We start from the raw sequence: 25371 nt of genomic DNA, 5'->3' as shown, positions 1-25371 counted from the left end.
ATGTGTGTAAATCTTTTTGCAGATCAGTCCATTTTCTCTTGGTAGTTGAGCGTTTTCAGTAACTATGGAAATGGTCATAAAATCCTCAGTTCTTATATTTAACTAAGGAGTTAAGCTCCTTACCGCCTATTTCCATTTATTTTGTCTCTGATCTGCGCTGGAGTCAGATGACTCTATAAAAAAATGGCAGGAAAAAAAAAAAAACATCTCGAAAGGTCTGTTTCAACTACAGGAACCTTCTCTGGGAACCAGTGTAGTTTTCCTGGGACGTTCTTTAACCCTCGTCAGCTCCACCGCAGGAACCAGGGCCAAATCGGACTGGCAAGGTAGAAATTTACCCCTAGAAAACAGAATCCTCCAATGTCCTGTGCTGAGAGGTTGCTAAACATTTCGATGTTCTTGAAGTTTCCAAGCATTGTGTCCTGCCGTCAACTTGAGTGTATAAGCAGAACGACTTTACAGCCAAGGTAACAAAACGGGTCCAGGAAATTAAGCTCCGGGCAGAAGGGGGTTACGGATAGCATAGTTAAAATGCACTTTGAACAACCTCCTACTGGAAAATGGTATTTAACTGGAGTCACATAAGCAAAGTGACAGTAAGTCTTTAAAGACGCATTTTGACTATGTGACCCAAAACATTTTACCCCAGAATTAATTTTTTTTTCTTCTTACGACCATTTTTACTTGTGTTTCCATTGTTGGAGTCCAATTCTGCAGATTCTGTAAGCTGACAATGAGCGGGTGGGAGTTTCTACGGCAGGAGTGCTGACCGAGGTCTTGTTCAGAGGCTGACCGACAGAGGCACCTGTTGTGCAAATAAATACAGGAACAAACAAAAAAAAAAGCAAAATTTTTCAGCAATTATAGGCAGTGCTCTGGTTAGGAATATACACTGATCTTACACAATTATTTTGCAAGTGTTGACCCTTTGAAACCGAATTAAAATCACCTCAAAGCCAGAGGACGTTTTGTTTTAAATTCACAGATATTTAAAGGAGCATTAATAACCACGCACGCACGCAACCTGCAGCAGCGCTTTCTTTCCTAACTTGAAATGACCCAGAAGATTTACAGTTGTCCTTATTTGTGCATCGGAGCACAAAAAGCACTAAAACCCCTAAAATATTCTTTTGACTGGAAGAATTGTTATTACCCTGCAAGACGCAGAAAGAAAATGAAAAGGGTAAAAAAAAAATGGCCCCCAGAAAACAACACTGGCTCCTGAAAAAAGTTGGTGAAGTCACAACGAGCAGTCACATAGTTACATTACGGCCATGCTGGACGTAATTTACATAAACAGCACAGTTTTGCACCTTATAGCACCAACTGCACCCTACAAACGGCCAGGGTAATATAAAAGGTTCCAAGAAATTAAGTATGGTGGGGAAAGGGAAAGGGAGGCATATTGAAACGCAACCGATGCAGTATTATTTGCCGCTGTTACAGAACCAAATTCAAACTATAAGCAGGTCATCCCTTTAAATCCTCAGTTGTCAAATTAGGTGTGAAACGTCCTACTAGCAGGTACAAATTGATACCATGGTTGGTATGAAATGTCCCCGTGGCTAATGGATCCATTTCGTGGCCCGGACAACTAAAACCATAAAGGTACGGGGAAAAAAAAAAAAAAAAAATTACAACAGAAGGACTGAAATGAGCAGCACCCATCTTTCTTGGAACAATGCAAAACCACAACTAAAAAAAAAAAAGAAGAGTAACAGCTGCCGTGAAGGGATGAGGCTCTGGATATCTTAACATTATACTATATACAGTTCTAACAATTACGTAAGGCCTTAAACTTTGGGAATAAGGCAGCCAAGTTGTTGATTTCTTTCAATAAATACTCCCCAAAGTGGCCGGCATCGCCATCCTCTCCCTACTGACCCACATAACTCCCTTTCTTTCTTTCTTTCTTTTTTTTCTTCTGAAGATAATAAACAGTACAAGAAGTATAGGCTTTGAGAAGTTTCACACATGAATCAGTTTTTTTCCACTGATGTTGGTTTATGATAAAAGTATAAAGATTATGTCAGAAATTCAGCACCTGGCAGCTTAACATGCCGCCCTTTTTATAGTTTTTTTTTTTTTTTTTTGATATGGCAGGCAAACGTACTACAACTTTTATGTGCATATACCACAATAACCAATATTGTCTCCATTTGGTTGAACTTGCACACGTTTAAAAGGAGAATATGCTTTTTTTGTGTTTTTTTTTTTTTTGGTTAAATCTCGTGTGCCAGATTTGCAAAAGCATGAACTCTTCCTTAGTTGTTCATAAAGTATAAATATTGCATTAATAAAGATTACCCCTCCAAGCACACGCGTCTGCTCTCGTTTGTCGGTGCATGCTGCCACAGAGTGCTCGCACTCCTCTCTTGAAATGCTTTCAATTTAGATCTCAGATGAGGGGGAAAAAGTGAGTGAAATACTGAAGCTCTTGCTGACGAATGATGAGGGAGGGGAGGATGGGGGAGACTTTCTGGAAAGCATGGCACTTTGAACAGAACGAACAGCCAAAATCCAGACAAACTCAGACTAACAATGGGTTAAAACATATATAAAAACACACACATACATACATATACACACACACACACTATAATATATATATATATATATATATATATATATATATATATATATATATATATATATATATATATATATATATATATATATATATATATATATATATATATATATATATATATATGCACCAAGTTGAACCAACAGAGAACAGAAATCATACAGGGTAGAAGAGAACGTTAACCCAGCATCTCCACTGTAGTGGGCTGGTCTTTGCTCTCTAGCCAGTCAAAGCCAGAGTTCACAGTATCACTGCATATCTGCTGGAAAAGCGGGTCGTTCTTCAGTTCCTCCAGTGTCGAGTCTTCGTACTGTTCCTGCTGCTGATTGGGGTCGAACAGCAGGTTGGCGTCCAACGTGTTAAGGTCAGTGATGCTACTGGACAGATCTGAGGTCAGTCTGATGTCGTTGGAGAAGTCGGACGCCACGGCGTTGAGCTCCGAGGCGACCTGACCCACCAGCTGGGAGCTGGGGTTGAGGCCGTCCTCCCCCAGCAAGTCCTTGACAGTGTTGTTGAAGTCGAGCTGCTGCTGTTCGTCCTCCGCCTCCTGCTGCTGCTGCTGCTGCTGCTGTGTGCTCTGGAGGAGGAGCTGCGGTTGTGTCTGCGCTGGATCTTCCTGGAGATGCTGCTGCTGCTGCTGGTCCTGCTCACTGGGACCGGCTTGTGCTTGGCTGTCAGCTGTGAGGTAGCCGTGCTGCTGCAGCTCGAAGGCAGCAGGGCTGGAGCTGACGGGCAGCAGAGTCTGGGGGGCGCTTCCTCCCGCGAAGCCCGGCGCCGTCTCCAGAATCTGCGTGAGGTTCATGCGCGCCGTGTAGTTGGAGGGGAGGTTGTTGATGCCCAGGCCCCGGACAGAGTCGTCGCCCTCCGCCTCCATCTTGCTGAGGAGGACGCTGGTGATCTTGGCGGTGTTGCTCTGACCCTGCACCGGCAGCATCTCGCTCTGCATCATGACGTTCAGGGGTACGGACTGGCTGCGCTGCACCATGCTGTGCACAGAGCTGACGGTCTGGCTGTTGGACAGGATGCTGAGCACCTCGGAGGTTATGGGGGAGTTAAAGGGCGAGACCACGGCGCGGCTCGTGGCGGCGGTGCTCGCGGCGGTGGTGGCCGGCGGCGGGTTGGCGTTGCCGCTGAAGTTCCTCTGCCGCACGGCGGGGCTGACGCTGCGGCAGCGGAAAGTGCTGGACGTGGATGAGGCCGAGGCCTTGCCGTCTAACGGGGCAGGTACGGCGAAGCTCTCCTGCTTGGTGGGCGTGGTCACACCAGCCACCTGCTGCTGCTGCTGCGTTTGCTGCTGCGTTTGCTGCTGTTGCACTGGAGAAATCGGCGTCACGCGTCCAAACTGGGCGCCGTCCTGCCTCGCCTGGGACTGGAACGACTGGCCGGGGATTGCGAACGCGTGGGGTTTGCGAAACTGGTCGTCCACCAGGTCCTGGTAGCTCGGCAGAATGCCGATGCTGTGGTTGGACAGGGGTCCGGCGGCGCTGCTGTTGTAGCGGTTGTTGATCCACTCCAGCTTGGCCTTGTCGGGGTGCGTCGCCATGGGCCTCTGCATGGGCTTGACGGGGCTGCTGGAGATGATGCTCGCGTCGTGGTATCCCGTGATGCTGGAGTTGATGGGCGTGAAGGCGAAGGGGTTCCTGCACTCCACGGGGCTCGGCGGCACGCTGCTGCTGCAGTTGGACAGCGGCGTGCTGATGGGGGTGTGTCGGCCCATCGCTCCGTCCACAGGGGTGACGGGAGCCATGCGGGAGCAGGGACTCTCCCGGGTCAGGCTGTGGGCGAGCGTCATCTCCGAGGTGGGGGTGGGGGTCGGGGTGGGCGTCGGAGTCGGCGTGGGGGTCTGAACGGGGGTGGTGCTGCTGTGGGCGGAGTGGTAGAAGGTGGAGGTGGCTTGGTGAGCGGCGAGGATGGAGCCCTGGCCGCCGGCCGACTGGCCCTGTAAGCCGGACACGTCCACGCAGTTAGCGAAGAGGCCCTTCAGCTTCATCTGCTCCTCCATCTGGACCAGCTCCTCCACGATGCTGTCCTGCGTCATGTCGTCGTCGTTGAACGAGAAGTAGTCCATGCTGGGCTGGGACCCGGCGAAGTCGACGATCTGCGTGAGCGGCAGCTGGGCCGAGGCGTCGGAGGGCTGTGCCATCATGGCGAGCTGGTCGGGGGCGGCCTGCTTGTTTTCCGCCGGTACCTGCTGAGGCTCCCACATTGTGCTCTTCAAGTCGCTCACAGAGGCGTCGTGTGGTCCTGAGTTGGCTGTAACGGCACAGGGGTCGCCGGCGATCTGCTGCAGCAGAGCCTGATCAGACGCGTCGCTCCCCCCTGCGCCGGGCGAGGGGTCAACGGCGATAGAGTGGTCCTCGTGTTTTGAATCCTGCTGCTTGGCCGCGGCCTGCGGCCCCTCGCCGTGCGTGAGGGGGGCGTCGGTGAGCGCCAGGATCTGCGCGGGCCCCGGAGCCGTGTGTTTGGCCATCCCTTTGCAGGGGGCGCTCTCTGGCCTCGCCGGGGTTCCCGGTCGGGGAACTCTCTTCATCGCGGCGCTCACCCCGGGTTTGGTGCCGTCGATACCAGCGACCGGCTGCTGGGAGATAAACACCCTCTTGACGGGGATAACGTGGGACTCCCCAGCCGCACGCTTCCTGGGGCTCTTGGCGTCCAGGCAGCCGTCTTTGGGTGTGAGGGTGACGGCGGACGAGCCGTTGGACGACGCGCTGGAGTTCTGATTATCAACAGTCAAGTACAAAGTACTGTCATGGCAGTTGCTGTTATTGCTGTCTTGAGTCCCCGGTGCGGAGCTGGGGGGCGAGGTGGAGTCGCTCTTTGTCCTCAACCCTTTCTCTGGTCCCGGGGAACACTTCACCAGGAAGCTCGGCTCGCTCGCAGCTCTGAACTTCACCATCTTCTCCTCTTTGGTTCCGCCGGCTTGTTTCTCTGCACCGCACAGGGGATTGCTGTCGCCTCCAGCTTCAGGCACCCCCTTGGCGTCTCCAGAGGGGGCCGGGGTGGACGCCGCAGCACCCGGTTTGACCGCAGCAGACTGGGGGGCTACTGAGTTCCCGTTCTGGGACTGCTGGGAGTCGTCGAAGGCAGCCGCTGTGCTCATGCCGGCGGAGGCTGGTCGCACGGCGCTGTTGGCGGTGCTGCTGGGGGCCAGGGCGATGGCCGTCATCTTCACCACGTTGACAGAGCTGACGTGGGGGGAGGGCATCACGGTTTTTATGGGGCTGTTGGTGATGAGCAGGGTGGGGGGGGAGCGCAGCGTTATGGCGCTCGTGGCGGAGGGCTTGGGAAGGATCTGGGCGTACCGCGTGCCGTGCCGGGCCAGTCGGTCTCCCACGGGACTCGCCGGGACGTTCTGGGGCATTTTGGGAGACTGTTTGAGAGACTGAGTGACAACCTGGAAGTTTACAGGCAACACTTTTCCTTCTGCGGTCCCCACGGGGCTGGGCGACGTCATCAGCTGCCTGTTTCTCTGTGCCGGAGGAGAGAAATACCGTTTAGTCGTACATTCAGACACATACAACATCTCTGGAGATAAAGAGCGTGGGGGAAGGAAAGTCAGAGGAGTACCGGGACTGGGCTGGGGACGGCGGCTACCACGATTCCTATGGTGGGCTGAGAAGACAGCACAGCAGGGCTGCCGCAGGATATGGTGGGTCCGGGGGTACTGGCCTCGGTCCGCTTCACCTGGGACTCATTAGGCAACGGTGAGTGAAGCTTCTGCTCCTGCTGCTTCTTTTGGATTTTGCGCTGCAGTTGCTGCTTTGCGTCAACAGAGGGCGACGGCAGGGTCTTCACCTGGGGCTGGAAAGAGTTCGCCTCAGCAGTGGGAACAAATGCAGAGGCTGGAGTTGGGGTCTTCATTCCTGTCGAGGAAACAGCGATTGTGGAAGCTGTGGTTATGAAGTACTCAGCAAACAACGTGTAATCAGGGTTCCTACACATTATGTCAAAATTACTGATTTTTCCCAGGGCCAGATTTCCAGATCTCTCACTCCGTTTATTCTAGTTTGTATAACGGCAGTTTGTAGAAAAAAAGGAAGGAAGGAAGGAAGGAACTGATAGAAAGATGGAAGGAAATAACTGAGGACAGAAGGAAGGAAGGAAGGAAGGAAGGAAGGAAGGAAGGAAGGAAGGAAGGAAGGAAGGAAGGAAGGAAGGAAGGAAGGAAGGAAGGAAGGAAGGAAGGAAGGAACAAATAACTGATAGAAAGATGGAAGGAAATAACTGAGGACAGAAGGAAGGAAGGAAGGAAGGAAGGAAGGAAGGAAGGAAGGAAGGAAGGAAGGAAGGAAGGAAGGAAGGAAGGAAGAAAGGAAGGAAGGAACTGATAGAAAGATGAAAGGAAGGAATTGATAGAAAAATTAAAGGAAGGAACTGAGGACAGAAGGAAGGAAGGAAGGAATGTAGGATGGAAGGACGGTACAAGTAACTGATAGAAAGATGGAAGGAAAGAACTGGGGAAGGAAGGAAGGAAGGAAGGAAGGAAGGAAGGAAGGAAGGAAGGAAGGAAGGAAGGAAGGAAGAAGGAAGGAACTGATAGAAAGATGGAAGGAAGGAAGGAAGGAACTGATAGAAAGATGGAAGGAAATAACTGAGGACAGAAGGAAGGAAGGAAGGAAGGAAGAAAGAAGGAATGTAGGATGGAAGGAGGGAACAAGTAACTGATAGAAAGATGGAAGGAAAGAACTGGGGAAGGAAGGAAGGAAGGAAGGAAGGAAGGAAGGAACTGATAGAAAGATGGAAGGAACTGATAGAAAGATGGAAGGAAATAACTGAGGACAGAAGGAAGGAAGGAAGGAAGGAAGGAAGGAACTGATAGAAAGATGGAAGGAACTGATAGAAAGATGGAAGGAACTGATAGAAAGATGGAAGGAAATAACTGAGGACAGAAGGAAGGAAGGAAGGAAGGAAGGATGGAAGGAAGGAAGGAAGGAAGGAAGGAAGGAAGGAAGGAAGGAAGGAAGGAAGGAAGGAAGGAAGGAAGGAAGGAAGGAAGGAAGGAAGGAAGGAAGGAATTTTCCCCATGACAGAAACCACAAGGTCGTGACCAAAGAGTCTTGTAAATAATCCCACAGATATATCAAAATGTGTCCGAATGTTTGTGTTTTTATTCCTGCTGAGGGAATTTAGTCGTGTTAGTTGCTCAGCCGACAGTCCTCTGCTGTGAACACGTGTGCCTGAGGCTGCGTTCACAGCCAGGATGCATGTTTGTCTCAAGTCTAAACGGCATCTATGTATGCCACAGCCTTCCAACAGCTGATTGATCTAAAAAAAAAAACTGTACAAATCTGAAATTATAAGTCTTTATCATTTTTTGCCGCCATATTTGCAGTCCATCACTCTGGCCAACTAGTCACTGTGATGAATAGTTGTTCTTCTTCTCTTCTTCTTCACAACTTAACTCTAAACTAGCTTTTTTTAATCCATATAACTGAATCTAGCGTGTAACTCTGGTGTATCCTGGCTACGTGTTTTTGCCACTGTCACGCCCCAATTTCCCCCAATGTAGGACAATAAAGTTATTTTCTAGTTACCACAGCATTAAAAACCTATTTTATCGATTTATATTTCAGTAAATTATTTTAGAAACATTATTTTATTAAAGAGGGGTTTTATTTCCCCTTCTGCTTTGTTCGCCGTTAGCTTTCAGAGCTAATTTGGCCTCTTTCCAAATCCCTCCTAACAAACGATGGTTCTTAAACATACATATTCACACTGAACTGTGATATCCGGCACCTTTTTATTGCCTATTGGTTTCCTTTTTATTCTTATGTATTCCATTTATTTTTTTCTATACTTTATTAATTTTCTTCACAACACTTTTAGTTTTTTACTTATTAGTTTAGTTGAGTGTTAGTCGTCTAATTAAAGAGTTTCTTGCCTAAAGTGATTTAATCAGAAGTTGTAGTATTTTGTCAATAACGTCTTGTACGTCGGATTTATGTTAGGATCTTTTACGCATCTGGAACAAGGTCGCCAGTAATGGGGGGATACTTGTGTCAAAAATATATAAAAAAAAGCCACCATCATTAAGAGAAAGTAAAGTGAAAGGTCGGCTGTTTTTATAATGTTTTTGTTGCAAACATCGGTCGGTTGCAGAGAACAGGATGAAACCTCCAACATACACAGAACAGATAAGCGCCGATGATCCCACCAGAGGGTGTCTACCTGTGGGTGTTCCAGTCATAACAGTGAGTGCAGCCATGGACTTTGTACCAATGTAGTGACTGTTGAGCAGGAAGCGCGCCAGGTCCTCCACGCTGTCAAACTGACGACTCAACACCTTCTGAGCCCACTCACACACCAGCCCGCAGGCCGCCGATCGCATCTCGTCCTCAGCGCTCGGAGACTGACCCGTCGACTCCATCAGCTCACACTGTTCAAAGCAGAGCCGGTTTAAAAAGAATTAAAATGGTTTAAGGAAAGAAAAAAATAACCAGTCTGAGTGAAGTGGAATGTGTTGCAACTCACCCCGTCCCCAGACTTCTGCAGATCCAGGTTGGGTAAGGATGGCATGTGAACAAAAGCTTTCTTTCTTAACCCGCTGTAACAGTATGTGCAAAGGAGTTAAGGCTTCAGAACAAGCGTGGCGTTCAAACCGAGGCTATTTCTGTCATTATCTTCGTAGAGGGAGGTTTTAATCCAGGTTCTACACGTCAGACCCTGTTTTCCAAGGAAAATCCATTCAATATCTACACGACTCTTATCATTTCACCAAAATGACAGAAGTCACGTTTATGAAACCCAAACAGGGGCTAAAATCTCTTGTGATAAAATTACTAACTTTAGATTACAAGTTCTTTTTCCATTTCCGAATATAATCTTGAGTGTTCGACTTAAATTGGCGTCCTTAAAAAGTCATTATAGACACATTTAATGTATGTCCAAAAGCACTCGACATCTAAATGTCCATAAATTACCATGGAAACATTACATTTACAACTTAATTAAGAAGTACATTTTGAAAATCTCAGGGAACATGTTGCATCATTGAAAATAAATAAATAAATGAATTAATTAAAGCTATGTTGTCAGTTCACTTGGTTGATGTAAATTGGACTACCATAAATCTTAACGAAACCTTTGGACAAAAGCTTATCCAGACTTGTGGTTTTGCACGCAGTGAGCACACAGCATCCATCAGCATCCAATCTACTGGTGACCAGAATTTGACCAGATCTACATTTATGGGCCCTGACCAGTGACTGGAATAGAAGAATTTGTGGTTTTCAGCTGTGAAAAAATAGTACCATAACCTAAAAACACTCTTCAGTGTGACGATTCAGGCAGTATGGGTCCCCACCCCATTATGTATCACTTTGGCCTTTCGTGTGATACACATCGATCCGTTCAGATCACGGGCCTCGAGACTTTACACAGCCTGATCTGTGACTGTAGAGCCCAAGAAGCACGGTTTACAGCTCGCATCATTCACCCAAACGATCGTCAAGAAGGGGCCAAGTTTACACTGCGATCCACCGGCTGGCTGTTCAAATGGGTTCAGAGTTTTAAATCCAAGAGCAGTAGTTGTCCTCAGCATTTTATTATCTGCGTCAGATTCTGCTGAGCAACGTATCTCTTAGATCAGACAAACTCTGGAAGATCATGTGGAGTGTCTGCTTTCGCTGTGCCCTGCAGAGTCCGGCAGCCTCTTCAGAGACACTCGTTCCATAATCCCCCTTAAAGTTTATAGTGGTTATAGCTTAGTGACTACCTCCAAATTCAGTACAGGGGCGTAATACGGGTTTAGTGCCTTCAATCCCCCACTCTGTGTTGAGACCCTGAAGTTGATTACAACTTATAAAGTACATGTGTAGTTCATGCAATGAAAGACGGATCGGAATAGGGACTAGCATTGGATAACCTATATAATTGTTAATGTAAAGCAAGGCAAGTATCAAATAGATCCATATTTTTTTACTTTTCAATGTTTCTGACAACAAAGAAAATTTGTGTTTTGATAATATAGTTAGTAGGGATTCAATTCAATTCAATTCAATTTCAATTCAATTTCAATTCAATTTTATTTATATAGCGCCAATTCATGAAACATGTCATCTCAAGGCACTTGACAAAGTCAAATTCAATCATATTATACAGATTGGTCAAAAATGTCCTATATAAGGGAACCAGTTGATTGCTTCAAAGTCCCGACAAGCAGCATTCACTCCTGAAAGAGCGTAGAGCCACAGGGAGAGTCATCTGCATTGTCCATACATGCAGGAACCGGTTCAGCGTAGAAATTGTTGTAGGACCAATAACACCGCCACCGACTATTTTTGATATAAACCCCCTTTGAGGGTGTCCTCTCGTTCCACACCTACTCTAGATTCATTCTGTAAGGTCCCAATGCCAGATGACCCCTCCAGTATTTACACCCCTGATCCACTTTGAGAAATTGCCACAAACCTGAAGCCACTATGAACTGTAAGGGGCAAAATGGGAGAATGTGACAAAGGTTACGTGGCAATATGATGTGGAGCACAGAGAGCAGCTTCCAGAGTCTGGGGAAATTCAACAAAAATGTTGCACGTTGCTCAGGTGAATGCCGACAGCTAATGCCATGCATTTCTCTCATTTTCTTATTTACTAAAAAAACACATACTGTAAGAAAAGGACCCTTCAACCAGTCACGAAAAACCACAGAGGTTTTTTTTTCTCCTTTTTAGGGCAGAAAGTAACAAACTAAACACTCATAAATCATGCAGCCCCATTGTTCGTAAAAGCCTGTTAAGATTATTATTAGTAAAGCTTAGCATTTACTTAGTTGGTGCTTGGCACAAAACATTTGAGAGTCATAATGTAACACGCTAAGAACAGTTTTAAATGTGCACTCTGCAATCATCATACTTAGTTTTGAATTATTGGTAAAACCACGTTTTCCACTGTCTCCACACACTGTGTGCTGTCGCCTTTGCTCCTAATTTAAATAATCAATGATTGATGACAGCCAGGCGAATAATATAGATAATTATGGCAACTGAAGAGAAATGGCTAAATCCTGCGTGGGGAGGTCAAACCTTTACAAAACCTGAAACTGGGCTGAGAACGCCGCTCTCCGATCAGCTCTCACCCCGCCGCTCACGGCAGCGTGGAAAGGTTTTAACTTGTTCATCTTGTTGTAAGGATATTTGGATTTCCCCCTCATGCCCAGACGACGTGCCTTCATGTTGGGAAAGACATTCTTCATGATCTTCCCAAAGTCTGCTGCACTCAGTGGATTGTAGCCAAGATTGTCACAATAGCTCCTGCACAAGAGCACAGCCAGCATCACATTTCTACAACACCGTTTATTAGGATAAAAAACAACAACAATGACTGCATATTTCTCTCTCCTCACTCACTTGTATTCGTCGTACACCTCTTGCTTGGGGAGGGACGTCTCTGGGTGCTCTTCTAGGTGATTGCGTATCCAGTTGAATGCATACATCTGCTGTGTACGGCTCGACGACATGGAACTCTGATCACTGAAAAGGGTCCGTGACAAAGAGGAGATCTGGTGAGTCGGAGGAGCCCCGGACCGCGCCGCGTCATTTTTTCTTGCAAATACAGAAACTGTAATACCATAATCCAGCAGTAGAGGACCCCCTCTCATTCCCAGTCCAAATGGGCAGAATTTGGGGGTTGGGGTGATGAATAGATATGGGGAAACAAATGACACACAGACAGCTAGGTATAGAGCAGGAATCTAGATATATTTCAGCGTTTTGATTCATGATGATAATCAAACAGGGAAAAATGACGCAGAAATCTGCACTGGGTGTAAAAAAAATAAATAAAAGAAAGAAAAAAAGATAATGAAAGCCACAGAAAAACAATGTGGCGAAGTGGAAATAAAGTTTCTAAACTTGTTCTTTATGAGAGATCAGCTCGAGTTTAGCCAATGAACGGGGATTTGAATAACCTAAAAGAGATCCACAATAATGTGTGTGTGTGTGAGAGAGAGAGAAAGAAAGAGAGAAAGAAATAGGGACAAAAGTGTAAAGTTGAATTTGTTGTGTTTCTCACCTTTTATCATTGCCACTGCTGGGACCAGAAGGCAACTTAAGGTAGAGGTAGAGCTTTTCGATGTCTGTAAACTTCTCAACATCTTGCTGCAGAAATCAGAATCAAACAAAGGAAAACACAATTCATCAAATCAGTGTCATACAATCCGATCACATGTGCAGGTTCAAATTAAGTTTGATCCTAGTACAAGCGTATTAAATGATGCCGCCAGTTGGTAAAAAAGTGATCTGTCTACAGAAATATTTGGATCATTCTAAGACAGTTTTACTGTAAATGTATCAGCTAAAGCCTTTTGTACTGAGAATTCAATATCAGTGATATCAAAATACACAAGAGAGGCAGAACCATCTGAGCACTCTGACTGGCCTTCATCCGGATTTTGAGGAACGGCTTCATGTCACCCCTCACTCCTCCATTTGCCTCTTTGTTGCTATGAGAAGTTAAATGAATGAGGTGAGAGCTGTCAGCCAATGAGCTGTCACTGAAAACGCCACTTACTACAATCCACTGTCACGAGGCTCCACATCTGGCTTCAGGTATTAATTACTAAAACAAAGACTTAAAAGTGTAGGTTTGTGGAGGACTTATGGGAAAATTATGTCTTAAAGCTACAACTTGCTCTGGATTAAAAACTACCAAACGTTGCTTTACTCCTTGACGCATGAAAACAAAAATCTTACTGGAAATGTCACCTTTTAAAGCTGTGTGAGTGCACTAAAGAGAAATGGTATGATTGATGATATGATTTTTTTTAAAGGGCACATCTATTAGGGCAAAAAAAAGAAAAGTTGACCACCTTAAATGTGAAAGTGTCCTCCCCGGACACGTTTAATGTTTTACTACTAACTACTTAGACATTGTATGTTAAATTGTATATTGGCAACTGATAAAAACAAATATAATTTTATGGCTGCACCAGTGCAAAATTTTCCCTCCGATTTTCAACTCCGAATACTTTTCATAGTCGATCAAAGAGTCGATCAGAATAACTTTGATGCACGTTTTGGGAACTCAATAGAAATCACCGGAGAACATTAAATCTGCCGGTCCCTCAGGGTGGGCACTATTAACATTTTCTAAGATTTACACAAAGAGCATCAAATTCACACAACAGCTCAAAATATAAACAAACTGAGGGAATGGGGAGATGCAACACAAGAGAAGCAGAAATTCCAGTTTCCTGTTGAACCTTATAGCATTTTGGGGAAATAATGCCATCTACTGCTGGATGTTTGGTACCAACCATGCACCAATTTGTATTTAAAGTAATTGTTCATATTATCTCTAGTCTACAGTAGGAAAATGCATTTATGTGACTCCAATAAATGTATATTATACACCAGCGGGAGGCTGTTCAGGATCCTGGGTCATAATCTGTGATAGTTTATAATAGACAACTGGTCTAAATAAGCATCAAAACAAAGATTAAATTTTACTTCCTCTTCTTTGCCAAGCAGCACACTGTGGGTTCAGATTCCAACCTAAAGCTGCTAAAATGTAGAGATTCTGAATCCGAGTCAGCAGGCTGTAATCAACCCAATCTGAACAATACAATCTCACTTCAGCAGCTTAAACATCCTTTTTGGCTCTCAGCTGGTTTCACCAGTTGCTCTTAACTTAACAATCAGCACATCAGTGAGCTTTGATTGCTATTTTACCATTTCCCCCCCAAAAATGTAGCGAACTTTGTTATGAGAAACAGATCTAAATATTCCCCAAGGTGTTTGAGGACGAACAGGAACCTTTTAAAATGTTGTCATTGTTTTATTCCAACCCACCTCAGAATCTGGAGTTATTCACAAAATCAGATTTGTAGCTGAACAAATCTTAGGAAAATAAATGTCTTCTAACCTTATTTTTCATATCTCTGGTCAGTTCTTCCTTTCAACAAGTCATAGGCGTATTTTATTTTGCCATTTCTTCCCTGCCCTACTTCCCTTTCTTACCTGTAAACAAACCATTTCCTACCCAAGACTTGTATAATGTGTATCAGATTATATATTTGTGGTGAATTATTTAACCATAAAATCACTCTCACTAGGTTAATTGCCTATTATTTTCTAAACCTTTATAATATTTCAATTAGCTGCCTTTCTAATCCTCATTTGGACATAGGTCGAATGCTATAAAATACGACATGATTGTGACTGATGATCAAGCCAAAATAACTCTGAAAGCCCCCTCTATTAGCCACATAACCGCACTTTGACACTGTAGAATATAAGAATAGAAAATAGTTTTAAATTGTCAAAATAGATCAAAAACGTCCCGCCGACAGGTGTGAATTATTGCACGGCCGGGTCCAAACACCTTGCGGCACAGGACTTGTTTTCCTATCTGAAAAGGTGTGGTTACAAAATAACCATAAGTGCAAAATTATGAAATGAAAGAAGTGAGATGACAACCACCCCACAGTTACCCGGTTTACAGCTTGTTTGATTTAAAGGACTTCTATCCTTTATCCCAACTAAAAGCTAGAGCTGTAAAACATCAGCACTTATTTCTGCAATGCCAGAGTTCAAGGATTCCTAGAATGACATGAAAAAGATGTCCGAGTATTTTTTTTTTTTTATAAACTAGGAGATGTGTATATAATTTATAAAGCAATGCAATATGTGCTTTTGCTTCCCTCATTCGGTGACTTTTGTATCGCACAGCATTTAGTGCATCTCTGCATTTAGGCCGTCTTAAAGAGCAGGACACTTATGTCGGCGAATTAAACAAACCAAAGATGTGTCTGAAATGTTGCTTGTGGTTTATTATATCTTAAGGGTTCCTGAAGATTTTATATGTAAATGTTCCAGACTTTTCTAGACTCAACTTTCCAGAGTTGTCAGTTCTTTATACTCAGATTAAAATATAAAATACTGAAGTTTGCCTTGAACCTTTGGCAAACATTTCTACAGCCTGCAGGCTTTTATTATCAAATCTGCAAAAACAAGAAGCTAGGAGAAGAGAAGGGCACAAGGATAGAGGAAGGAAGGAAAGGGACAGAAGAAAGCGAGGTAGGGCACAAGGAAAGATGGAAGGTGGAAGCACAAAGGGAAGGAAATTTACAAGAGGGAAAATAATCGCACATGAAACCAAGGGAGGAAAGATGAAAGGATATGAGAAAGGAAGAAAGACATGAAAAAAGGAAGGACATTAGAGAGAGGGTGGAAGAAAGGACACAAAAAATATATAAGATAAAGAATGTAGGATCAAAGGAGGTATACAAGGAAGAAAGGGCACAGAAGAGAGGAAACAAAAAGTACAGAAGGGACACAAGGAAGGAAGGAAGGAGGAACAGAAAAAAGAGAGGTAGGACACAAGGGTTAAAGAACAGAAGCAAGGGAGTAATAGACACAAGGGGGACAAAAGTAATGCTAGAAGAAGAAAAGAAAGGAAGGAAACAAGGAAGGACATAACGGAGATTAAGAGGGACAAAGCACACAGATAGAAGGAGGGAACGACGTGCACAAGGACACAAATAAGGAAAGAGGGAGGGACCTACACAAGGAAGGAAATACAGAAAAAAGGAAGGATGGAAGGAAATACATAAGGAAGAAAAAAAGGGACAAGGGAAGAGATGAGGAAATAAATAAAGAAATTATCATTGTAATTGCCAACGTAATTTGTCCTCTGCATTTAACCCATCCTTTTAGGAAGCGGTGGGTGGCTTTTACAGCGCCTGGGGAGCCATCTTGCTCAGGGAGCCATAATGGCAGTCTATGGGGATCGAACTGGGTCCTTGCAAACTTTGCAGAGTGAAAGCATGCTGCTCTAACCATTAGGAAGGAAGGAAGGAAGGAAGGAAGGAAGGAAGGAAGGAAGGAAGGAAGGAAGGAAGGAACGAAGGAAGGAATTTTTCTTTGATAATCTTGTTTCTTTTCCATACTCTGGACAATGAATCACATTCCACACTTTTCTAGATTGTTCAGGCACCCTGCATCTTACACTTCTGGAAAATATAAAGGCATTCATCCATTAGAGGCGTCTCGTTTATTTTAGTCCAGAAAACAAAGAACGAATCAGCCTCTGTCACATCTTCTTGGGAACGTGGTTTTTATAATCGTGTCATTCGAATCTGGTTTGATGTGTCTGCTTCAGAGGAGCCGAGCGGTGGATCGGATTTTAGGAGTAAAAGAAAGGAAGGTTGCCAAACTCCATGTACAACGGTCGAAAATTAAAATCGTTTTTTTTTTTGTTTTTTTGTGCAACAAAAAATAGACGAAGCGTGGTCGTATCGCTTTGATGTCACCTATGCAGACTAACATCTGTAATCCACTTCAGCTCACAAAGACCCACAACAAAATGTGCACAAATAGATTGGGAAGAAGGGAAATGTGTAGTTTTTCCTGATGCATGGTTAGAAACCCTAAAAAAATAACCCTGCAAACATCTGTAAACAAACCCAACATGCAGAAACAGAAGACATTATTTCTATAAAAAGGAAATACATTTGATAAAATTAGAAAGCTACATCCACAACAGATTAGCCTATTTGGAAAATAAAAACAACACGCTGAGGTTAAAACCTAAATATAATTTACTATTTGTTGCAGCGATGTAAAGTTATGTCATGTAAAAAAGGTAAATAAAAACAGAATTAAGAGATACAGGTGGACCAAGATTGACACTTACCAATATGCTGTCCACTTTTGATTGTACAGATTTGCTACAACGAGAAAGAGGACAAAAAATGGCGGGAAAAGATATTAATACAACATGCGATAAAAGCAGCTTTACAATGTCTCAGTGCCATTAAAAAAATAGCCATAGCCGTAGTTTGAAGATTCAAACTTTAAAATAGAGCTGCGCAATATATCATAAAGCAATGATTCTGCAATTTTGTTGTCAAAACACAGATTGGCTGCAACGAGCTTTCATTCATTCAATTTCTTCCTGCCAGTGATCTATGTGGCGAAGAGGTTAAACTCTGTTTGCTCATTTATAAAAAAAAAAAAAAAAATGGAGAATATAAAACATGGAAATCATATCCAGCTTTTGGTTTGAGTGAACATTCAAAGACTTATTTCAGCTTTGTTACATTACTGATGATGTTCCACAGGAGAGGGGCGGTGGCCTTCACCCAAACATCTGGATCACCGGCCTCAATTAGGCTCTTTATAGGTCGTTTGCAGATGTGTGAATAGTCATAAAACAGATGTTTTAAGCCTGGCACCTTTCTAAACATTAAGGATTAATGATCCATGAAGAAACAAAAAGGTTTCATCAAAACAATCACGTCTCCCCTGATAGAAGCTTATCTTACTATTGGGATTTTTTCCCCCAACACTTATAAGCGTTTATATACAGGTCTGGCTCACACAACCGTTATGCATCATGTCTGCAAGCTTCAGGAAAAGGCAGGAAACAGGTAAGAAGATCTATGTACTACAACTTGCTCTGCATCAGACGTGGACTGGTTACCAGAATCAAAGGGCTTCAAAGCGGCTAAAATGTTCCCTCATATCATCCTTACAGTCAGTTTGAAGTCCTTTTAATGAGATGCCATAGAAAGTGCCGCAGGGACGGGAGTTTACTTCGATTATATGGAAAATAGAGCAAAGTTGCACTCCCCTCCCCAGTGCTATGCACTGCTGTTCAGCTTAGGGACGGGCGATAATATGGATTTAAAGTATAATCACAATATCTTGGGCTATTTTTTTTATTTTTCTTTGCATTAGCGATGAAAGTGTTCCCACTTTGAATATAGGCTTCTACAGGACACCCGTGTCACTTAAAGACAAATGATTTTTGCTACTAAACTGCACACAACAACTGCGTTTAATCATATTTTTAAATTGATTGATATTTATCGATGCTCTCGGGGCACCAACAGTGGAGATGACAGTAGACGTAACAATCCTGACGTTACTTTCAGGGTTCTTAGGTATCGTTAACTGAAATAAATCACTGGCACAGTAAATTCAAATTCTCATCACGATAAGACATTTTTCACACTTTCGATAAACTTTGTAATAAACCCCCAACCCCTAGTTTGGCTGCTTTAAAAAAATATAAAAGCCTGAAAGGCTGCAGACTGGCTAATTCGTATTAAATTGTTAAATCTGTTTTACTTTATTAAAAGCAGAACGGTAACAATGTGTCATATTCGGCAAATAGGCACTTGGAAACTACAAGAGTGAAAAATAAGAGGCAATAGAGAACCTTAATAATCAATATGTTATATTATTTTAGCAGCAACGGGGAAAATTTTGTTTCCCCCCATTGCTTTGTATCATTTTATACATTTTAGATTTTGTATTTTGGTGCAAATGTCATCATGCTATGGTATTCTTTACTCATGGTTACTATACTGTGAGAAGCTCATACCAGCCCAGGCCTCCACTGAGGGGAACCTTGATCCAACAACCCAACATCAAAAAAAAAAAAAAAAAAAGCTGTGAAATGTACAAATATGATGAATAATACAAATATTTTCTTCGTTTTGTATGTTAAATATCTAAACCTGACAGGAACAACAGCTGCACCTTGAATGCGCAAAGATTTTGGATTCAGGAATTGAATTATTATCCCCCTTTCCTCAGAGGTACTGAGTTATTATAATGTTGTTGTTTTTTTAAAGCTGTACTGTGGACATCAAAAACTGCTTTAGAAGCTATTTTATAACACTGTACTAGATACGTGACAACACTTTCATTCATCAAAGGATTTACTTCAAAGGATGACACACGATTAAACATGAGCGATAACTCTGGTAAAGTCACAGGCAACGTAATTTGCACGACATAAAAGACAACAATAAATATGTCTTGAACCACTGGGGAATATCTTTACTAGTATTACACGGATGCCTGTCTAGTTACCCTTATATATATCAAAAACACTGCTCAGTTCTGTATCATTATAGGCCAAAGTTATTATAGGAGCCCCTGTGGAGGGCCCAAAGAGTAGCATCTGTCCCCCCCGGGGTCAAGTGTAACCTTAAACTCCAACATCGTTGTTAATCCCTTATAAAAGTGTAATTTTATTTAATACACGGGGACATATTTGAAAGCAGGGTATCTGACATGCCTTCAATAAAGTTTCCAGGTGTTTATGAATGCAAGTTGTCCAGTTTGCTATGAGGAATAATTTAAAACAGAGCAGGGGGAGCAGGGGGGGGGGGGTGTTTCTATCTGATCTCGTACTGATATCCTGCAGCAGAAATCGGGCTGCATGCACTAATAAAAGTGGGAGCCATGTTTTTAGCAGAAGCATGCCCCCCCCCCCCCACCACCCCCCTCCCCACAAATGATAATGTGCGGCGCGTGTGCGGGCCTGCGCGCAGCAGGCTGAAGTCAGACCGAGGCCGTGTCTGTGCGCCAGTCTGCTCTGACACCTGTCATCCCGAGCATCAGCAGCACCACCGGTGGGTTCTCCGGGATCTATTATAACATGGCCTCCCGTGGCTCCATGCTAATGATCGGAGCTGCTACCAAAGAGCCGCCTCTGCCGCGTTCTCACCGCACCGTCCCCGGCTCCCCCGCCCGCGTCTCTCCCTGAACTAACCGAGGTTAGCTCGGCGCACAAAAATAATAAAAAAAAACAACAAAAACTCGTGTTGTTTTCGGCCGCTTTTTATCCCCCCCTCCCTCCCTCCTCCTCCCTCCCTCCAGATCAGTGCCTCCCCTACCTCTCCACAGTCAGACACGGGTGATTGTGAGGCTTCGGCTAGCTCATGATGGACCAGCACCATCCTTACCAAATTGAATTCTTTATTTTGAACTGTAACGCGTTAGCCTCGGGCCCCTGCAGTCCTGGCACCAGCGCTGGAAGAGAGCCTAATCCCGGGGCGGGCTTCTGATGACCAGGTTGTTGTTGATCATCAGCCATCGCGACGGTGGGGTTGGTGGTGGGAGCTTTAACAAGTAGGCCTCATCCCCCGGCTGTGCGCTGCAACCCGGACCCACCGCTGCCGGAGCGGCTCAGTCAGCTAGGACAGCCCGCCGGACCCGGCGCCAAGCATGGCTACAAAAACACTGCGATCGGACCCCTCTGGAGCAAAAAGAAAAAAAACAAGGAGACGCCAGCCGGGCATACAAAAGGCATTTCGCAGAGGTGTCTCCGCTGCTGCAAATAGCACGCCTGCAGCAGCCTGCAAGCAGCCACGGACCTGCGTCGAGCTGGACGCCAGAAGCCCGCACGCAGGAGCGGAAATGCCCAGAAAGTAAAGCAGGACTGCGAGGATCATATTCAATCTGCTTTTTATGCAAAAATTTGAACTCTTCTTCTTTTTTGTTTTTTGTTTTTTTTTTACAAAAAATATCATTAGCACGAATAGGTGAAATTCAATTATTTCTGTTGTTCTTCGCAGCTTCTGCAATTCTCTCTGGTGTGCTGGATATACAGTTTTGGACCATACTTGTCTCTTTAATGATGAAAATCTGCACGTTTTAAGAACTGGCCACAGGTTCTTAATGAACTTGAGGTCTTGGGAAGTCTCCTGCCCACGTGGGTCTAAAATTGCACTTTCTTCGTGGTCACTTTTGTCCTCTCACTTAGTGCCATCATTCATCAAACCGCTCCTGGATGGCTTATAAAATTGCTTGGGGGTATTGGGCCAAATTATGAGTGCACCCTCTTGGATGAGAAGGAATCCCCAAGCAGGCATGGTGTCAAGATGCTTCAATGTTGGTACTCTTTATAGACGCAAACTATTCCAGATGTTTGAACAATCGGGGGGAAAACATCTTCAAAGAAAATAGCTGCACTAGTTTCGTCTGTCCATCCAGTCCAAACAGTTAGTCCCTAATGCTTTTCTTGCACAATGCCTTCCTTTAGCTGCCCAAAGGCCGTCTGCATTATCCTCACACTTTGCAAGTTGTGATTTTTTTTTTTTTACATCCGTAACTTTGACTATACTTTTCCAACTAACATTTTGTTTTTTATTTTATTTTATTTTAGTTTAGTTAATTGACTTTTTGTCTAAAGTCATGCCCAGGAAATTTCAACTGTGTTATTTCTAACTTGACGCTTTTAGACGTACTGCAGTTCTGCTGTCAGCCAGAGGGGGCAGTGCTGCAGGAAGCAGCTTGATCAGATAGTGACAATGACGGGTAAACAGCCAGGATGATATCATTACACCATGAACACGGCCAGTCATAACGACACATGGGGAACCCTATATATATATAAATATTTTTATATATTTGAACAGAACCACTCAGTAATAATAATAATAAAAAAAAGATCAGACTCAAATGAAACGCTTTTGCAGGCAGATTATTCTAACACTGTCTTCATCAAAACAGCTAGTATTTCTTCTTTGAGTTGAATCCGAGTCACAGTTCCTCAAATTGAGAGACTGATGTGACATAAGACTACCTGCACCAGATGTAAAGAAAATGCTCATCATTATAGGCATCAGGTCATATAAACAAGCCCCAAATAAATGAAGGTTTTCAGAAGGACTTGTTTTATGCTGCCATCTGTTGGTTAAAATGGGTACTGCTACTCGACTTCTCCGCTGGTACTACGAGCTTCAAATGAAATACGAATGAAACACCAGACACTCATGGAGGAGGAGGCATGAATGAAAATCAAAAACAAGAAAATAAAGAAATAATACAAATATCACCATTACATTTTTTTTCCTACTGAAGCTGGCTTGTCTCTTCAAAGTTTGGCCTTTGTCACAAATTATGCTGTTGATCAATAAGGTTCACAGCTATCAAAAAGCATGTCTACATCAAAACAGGATTGAGATTTGTTACAGAATTTAGTAAAAGTAATAAAACATGTTCAGTCTTTTAAAATGTTTGGTCAAGTAGGTAAGGAAACATGAAAGTTCAATAATATATTTAAACAAGAATATCTATCAGTTTGAAAAATAAAAAAAGAGCTACCATATAGCTGCCATATTTTTGTGAAACTGACAGATACTTCTTTGGGTGAGGGGGTGTGTCTCAGGAGCTTTGGAAACAAATGTAAACAAATTTGCCGGTTACAAATTTTAAACTAAAAACGCCCAAACAATTTCATTAATGTTTACCAGTTTTAAACCCATTTCATTGAGACGGAGATTAAAATGGTTGATCTCGTTTTAGACTAAATCCCATTTTCCCAACCGAGAGCTATGCAACAGTGGTCCAGCGCCTTGGAAAAGCGAACATTTACGTTTTTAGTAACATTACAAGACCAAATTTTAATTCATTGGGATTTTATGTGATAGACCAACTGGAAGGCGGTTGCAGGAGGTGGACCAGTAAAGCAGAGTAGCCTAGAAAATATTCTGGTACGGGAGCAGAATGAGATGGGGGGGTCCACTGACAATCCTTTCAGTGTGCGAACTCGAGTTGGTAGAACGTCTTATTAGTTCAAGGGGAGTTTATTATCCAGTGTCAGTCGGAAATAATTAAAGTTAATAATGAAAGTTACCCATCATTTCCAGTTTGGCTGTCTGCCATTACCCCTCTCTAACATAGAAAGTGTTCCTGGATCAGTGCTTCTGCACTCTTTTTGTCTCTCTGCTCTGTCTTCTCAAGCCTCTAGTCGGTTGTGTTCACACTGAGCCTGCTTCTGCTAGTCACAGACCAGTGGCTCGCCTGTGCTCCACTTTCACAGCTACCCGTTAGAGGGGAGTTTTCCTCCCCACTGTCACTTTGTGCATGCTCGGTGTAAGGGGTTATTGCAAAGCCATCGAGAATGCGGACGACGTGATCTTTCTGGAGGAGTGAATGACTCGATGGAATCTGTTGGGTTTCCTTCAAAAGAAAACCTTTTGACCAATCTGTGTGGATGATTTGATTGAATTTACTTTGCTAAGTGCCTCGGGACGACATGTGTTGTGAATTGATGCTATATAAATAAAACAAATTTGAATTGAATGGAAAGGGACAATCTGAAACGGATTCTGTTATAGTGTATGATTGTTTTGTTACCTTAGGGACTAAGCACCATATTTTTCACTGAACAATGAATTCTACATCTCATCAAAGGGCACATAACACTAATGAGCAACCACCAGGCTAAAAAGAAGTTAACTTTTGATTTAAGATAAAGATGTCTTTGTAGTCCCTCTGGAGAAGAGATTTTGAGAGGGCATTATTTTTACGGAGTAACTTATTTTGATACGACGTTCGCATTCGAAGTCTTTCGAGCAGTCATTTGTTTTCTCGCTTCATTTTTGACCTCCAGTCGTTGGCTATTCTGGACTGATTTGTTTTACTGTCAATCTTCTGTCACTTCTGATTTGGTGTGGAAGGGCTCGTAAACACTGTTTTTGCCCTTGCTCATTCCTTCAAATGTCAAGAATCACACCGACACTCCTTCCAACCAGACAGCAACTTTTCTTTTAACATCTTACACCATGCTAACAGTTTGGCCTCTTATATCACTCCTGCTTGAACGTGTTTTACTTACTCATCATCAACCATTCATCCAAAAACTTTGTTTTAAGCAGCACGTTAAGGCGGCGAAAATTGGTTAAAGCAGTGAATAAATAAATCCATAAGACAATTGATTAATTTATCTATAAATAAATGTATGTTAATAAGACATAACAAGAACAAATAAATAAATAAATAAATACATACATGTTGTAATGGGACTACAAATAACACATACAGTATACAATGCAAACAACTTAAAATAATAGTGTAAACATATGTAATGAGCCATTCCTTGAAAGAGATATTCAGAAGAAACAGAGGAGAAAAGTATTTATTTAATATTTTGTCAAAGAATAGACAAAGCTTATAAACTAATAATGAAACTATAATATGTTTCTTATGCAAACACACTTTTTAAGAAGAGAACACCAAAAAAACCTTCTTTAGTGGTTTCATGGTGATTACCTTCACTTAGATGTTTTTGTGTGTGTGTGTGTGTGTGTGCATGTGTGTGCGCGTGTGTGTGTTTGTGTGTGTGTGTGTGTGGTTTTCTTTTGTTTTCTTCTTTTGTTTTTGTCCAAACAAACTATTTGTCACAAGCAATTAGCTCATAAATAGTAAATAAAACACAAATAAATAATGAATAGCCATATATTTACAACTCTTTTCTGGAACTTGAGTCTATTTTTTGATTCTGGGATTGAATGTTAGATGCAAAACCTTTGATTTCCACATGTAAACCACAAAAAAGCCTATAGGAGCCCAAATTTACACCTGGGAAAATTTTTTAATTATATCTCTACATCTTGAAGGCTCCTTATTCTCTGACTTTGCTGCATAATCTTTGGACATATGTTACAGAACAACATCAGCGATTCCTATTTTGTTGGACCAGATCTTTCCAGGACACGCGTCTCCTGGAGATCAAACGGATCACCCAGGATCCTCGCTGGGACCTGAAGTCGTAAGTTTTTTTTTTTCTGGAGCTGGGGAATGTGGGACGGCTGGGTCATTGTAGCAAAGAAGTCGGTAAGTCTGGCTCTCACGTGTGCCCACAGCCAGTCCAATCCTCTTACAACCACCCCCCAACACACTTCCCCCAGCACTCAGGCCAGACTATGAGATCGGCTTGCCGAGTCCAGGTCTTATCCTGAAGACACCGTAGATCCTCAGGACAGAGTCACGCCAGCTGCATCAAACACCACGGCCAACCCATTTACCTAAGCACGCTCTTTCTGTTTGCTTATGCCTCCACTTTTATTGATTTTTTTTTAATTGTTAGAACGTCAATAAACTAAAAGACATCCAATGGTCATTACACTGAACTAAATGAAGGTGACCAGATTTTTCTCATTAAACTATATGACACAAGCAGTATCATTATATTTGCAGTATAAATACTGAAATGCTCATTACAAAACCTGTAAAGGGGAAAATAAAAAGACAAAACAAAACAAA

At 43.2% G+C, this 25371-nt stretch overlaps 1 protein-coding gene across 3 annotated transcripts; it reads right to left on the bottom strand.

Moving 5' to 3' along the window:
• Positions 1-955: 955 nt before the first annotated feature.
• On the bottom strand, positions 956-20736 carry LOC105938574 (DNA-binding protein RFX7). Of its 3 annotated transcripts, none has more exons than XM_021307475.2 (10): positions 20286-20736; positions 17219-17252; positions 12596-12681; positions 12152-12238; positions 11932-12054; positions 11719-11835; positions 9059-9143; positions 8756-8963; positions 6155-6450; positions 956-6056 (listed from the first exon to the last, which is right to left on the bottom strand). In XM_021307475.2, the coding sequence occupies exons 1-10, from the start codon at positions 20414-20416 to the stop codon at positions 2766-2768; spliced, it is 4458 nt and encodes a 1485-aa protein (XP_021163150.2). In that variant the 5' UTR covers positions 20417-20736; the 3' UTR covers positions 956-2765. The 3 variants fall into 3 exon arrangements, with proteins under 3 accessions (XP_021163150.2, XP_012735825.2, XP_036004454.1); XM_012880371.3 differs by having other exon boundaries at positions 12152-12190; XM_036148561.1 differs by lacking the exon at positions 12152-12238.
• Between the last annotated feature and the right edge of the window lie 4635 nt (positions 20737-25371).

This window comes from Fundulus heteroclitus, chromosome 2 (assembly GCF_011125445.2).
Source record: "Fundulus heteroclitus isolate FHET01 chromosome 2, MU-UCD_Fhet_4.1, whole genome shotgun sequence".
Classification (NCBI taxonomy): Eukaryota; Metazoa; Chordata; class Actinopteri; order Cyprinodontiformes; family Fundulidae; genus Fundulus; species Fundulus heteroclitus.
This window is presented reverse-complemented; position numbering and strand designations above follow the sequence as displayed.

What these genes read in the sequence shown, in the direction of transcription:
- LOC105938574 (XM_021307475.2), bottom strand. Translation starts at nt 20,416, where the DNA reads ATGGCTGATGATCAACAACAACCTGGTCATCAGAAGCCCGCCCCGGGA. An exon ending in CAAAAGTGGACAGCATATTG is followed by an intron (nt 12,682 to 17,218) that starts GTAAGTGTCAAT and finishes TGATTTCTGCAG; the next exon opens with CAAGATGTTGAGAAGTTTAC. An exon ending in TCCTCTACTGCTGGATTATG is followed by an intron (nt 12,055 to 12,151) that starts GTATTACAGTTT and finishes GACCCTTTTCAG; the next exon opens with TGATCAGAGTTCCATGTCGT.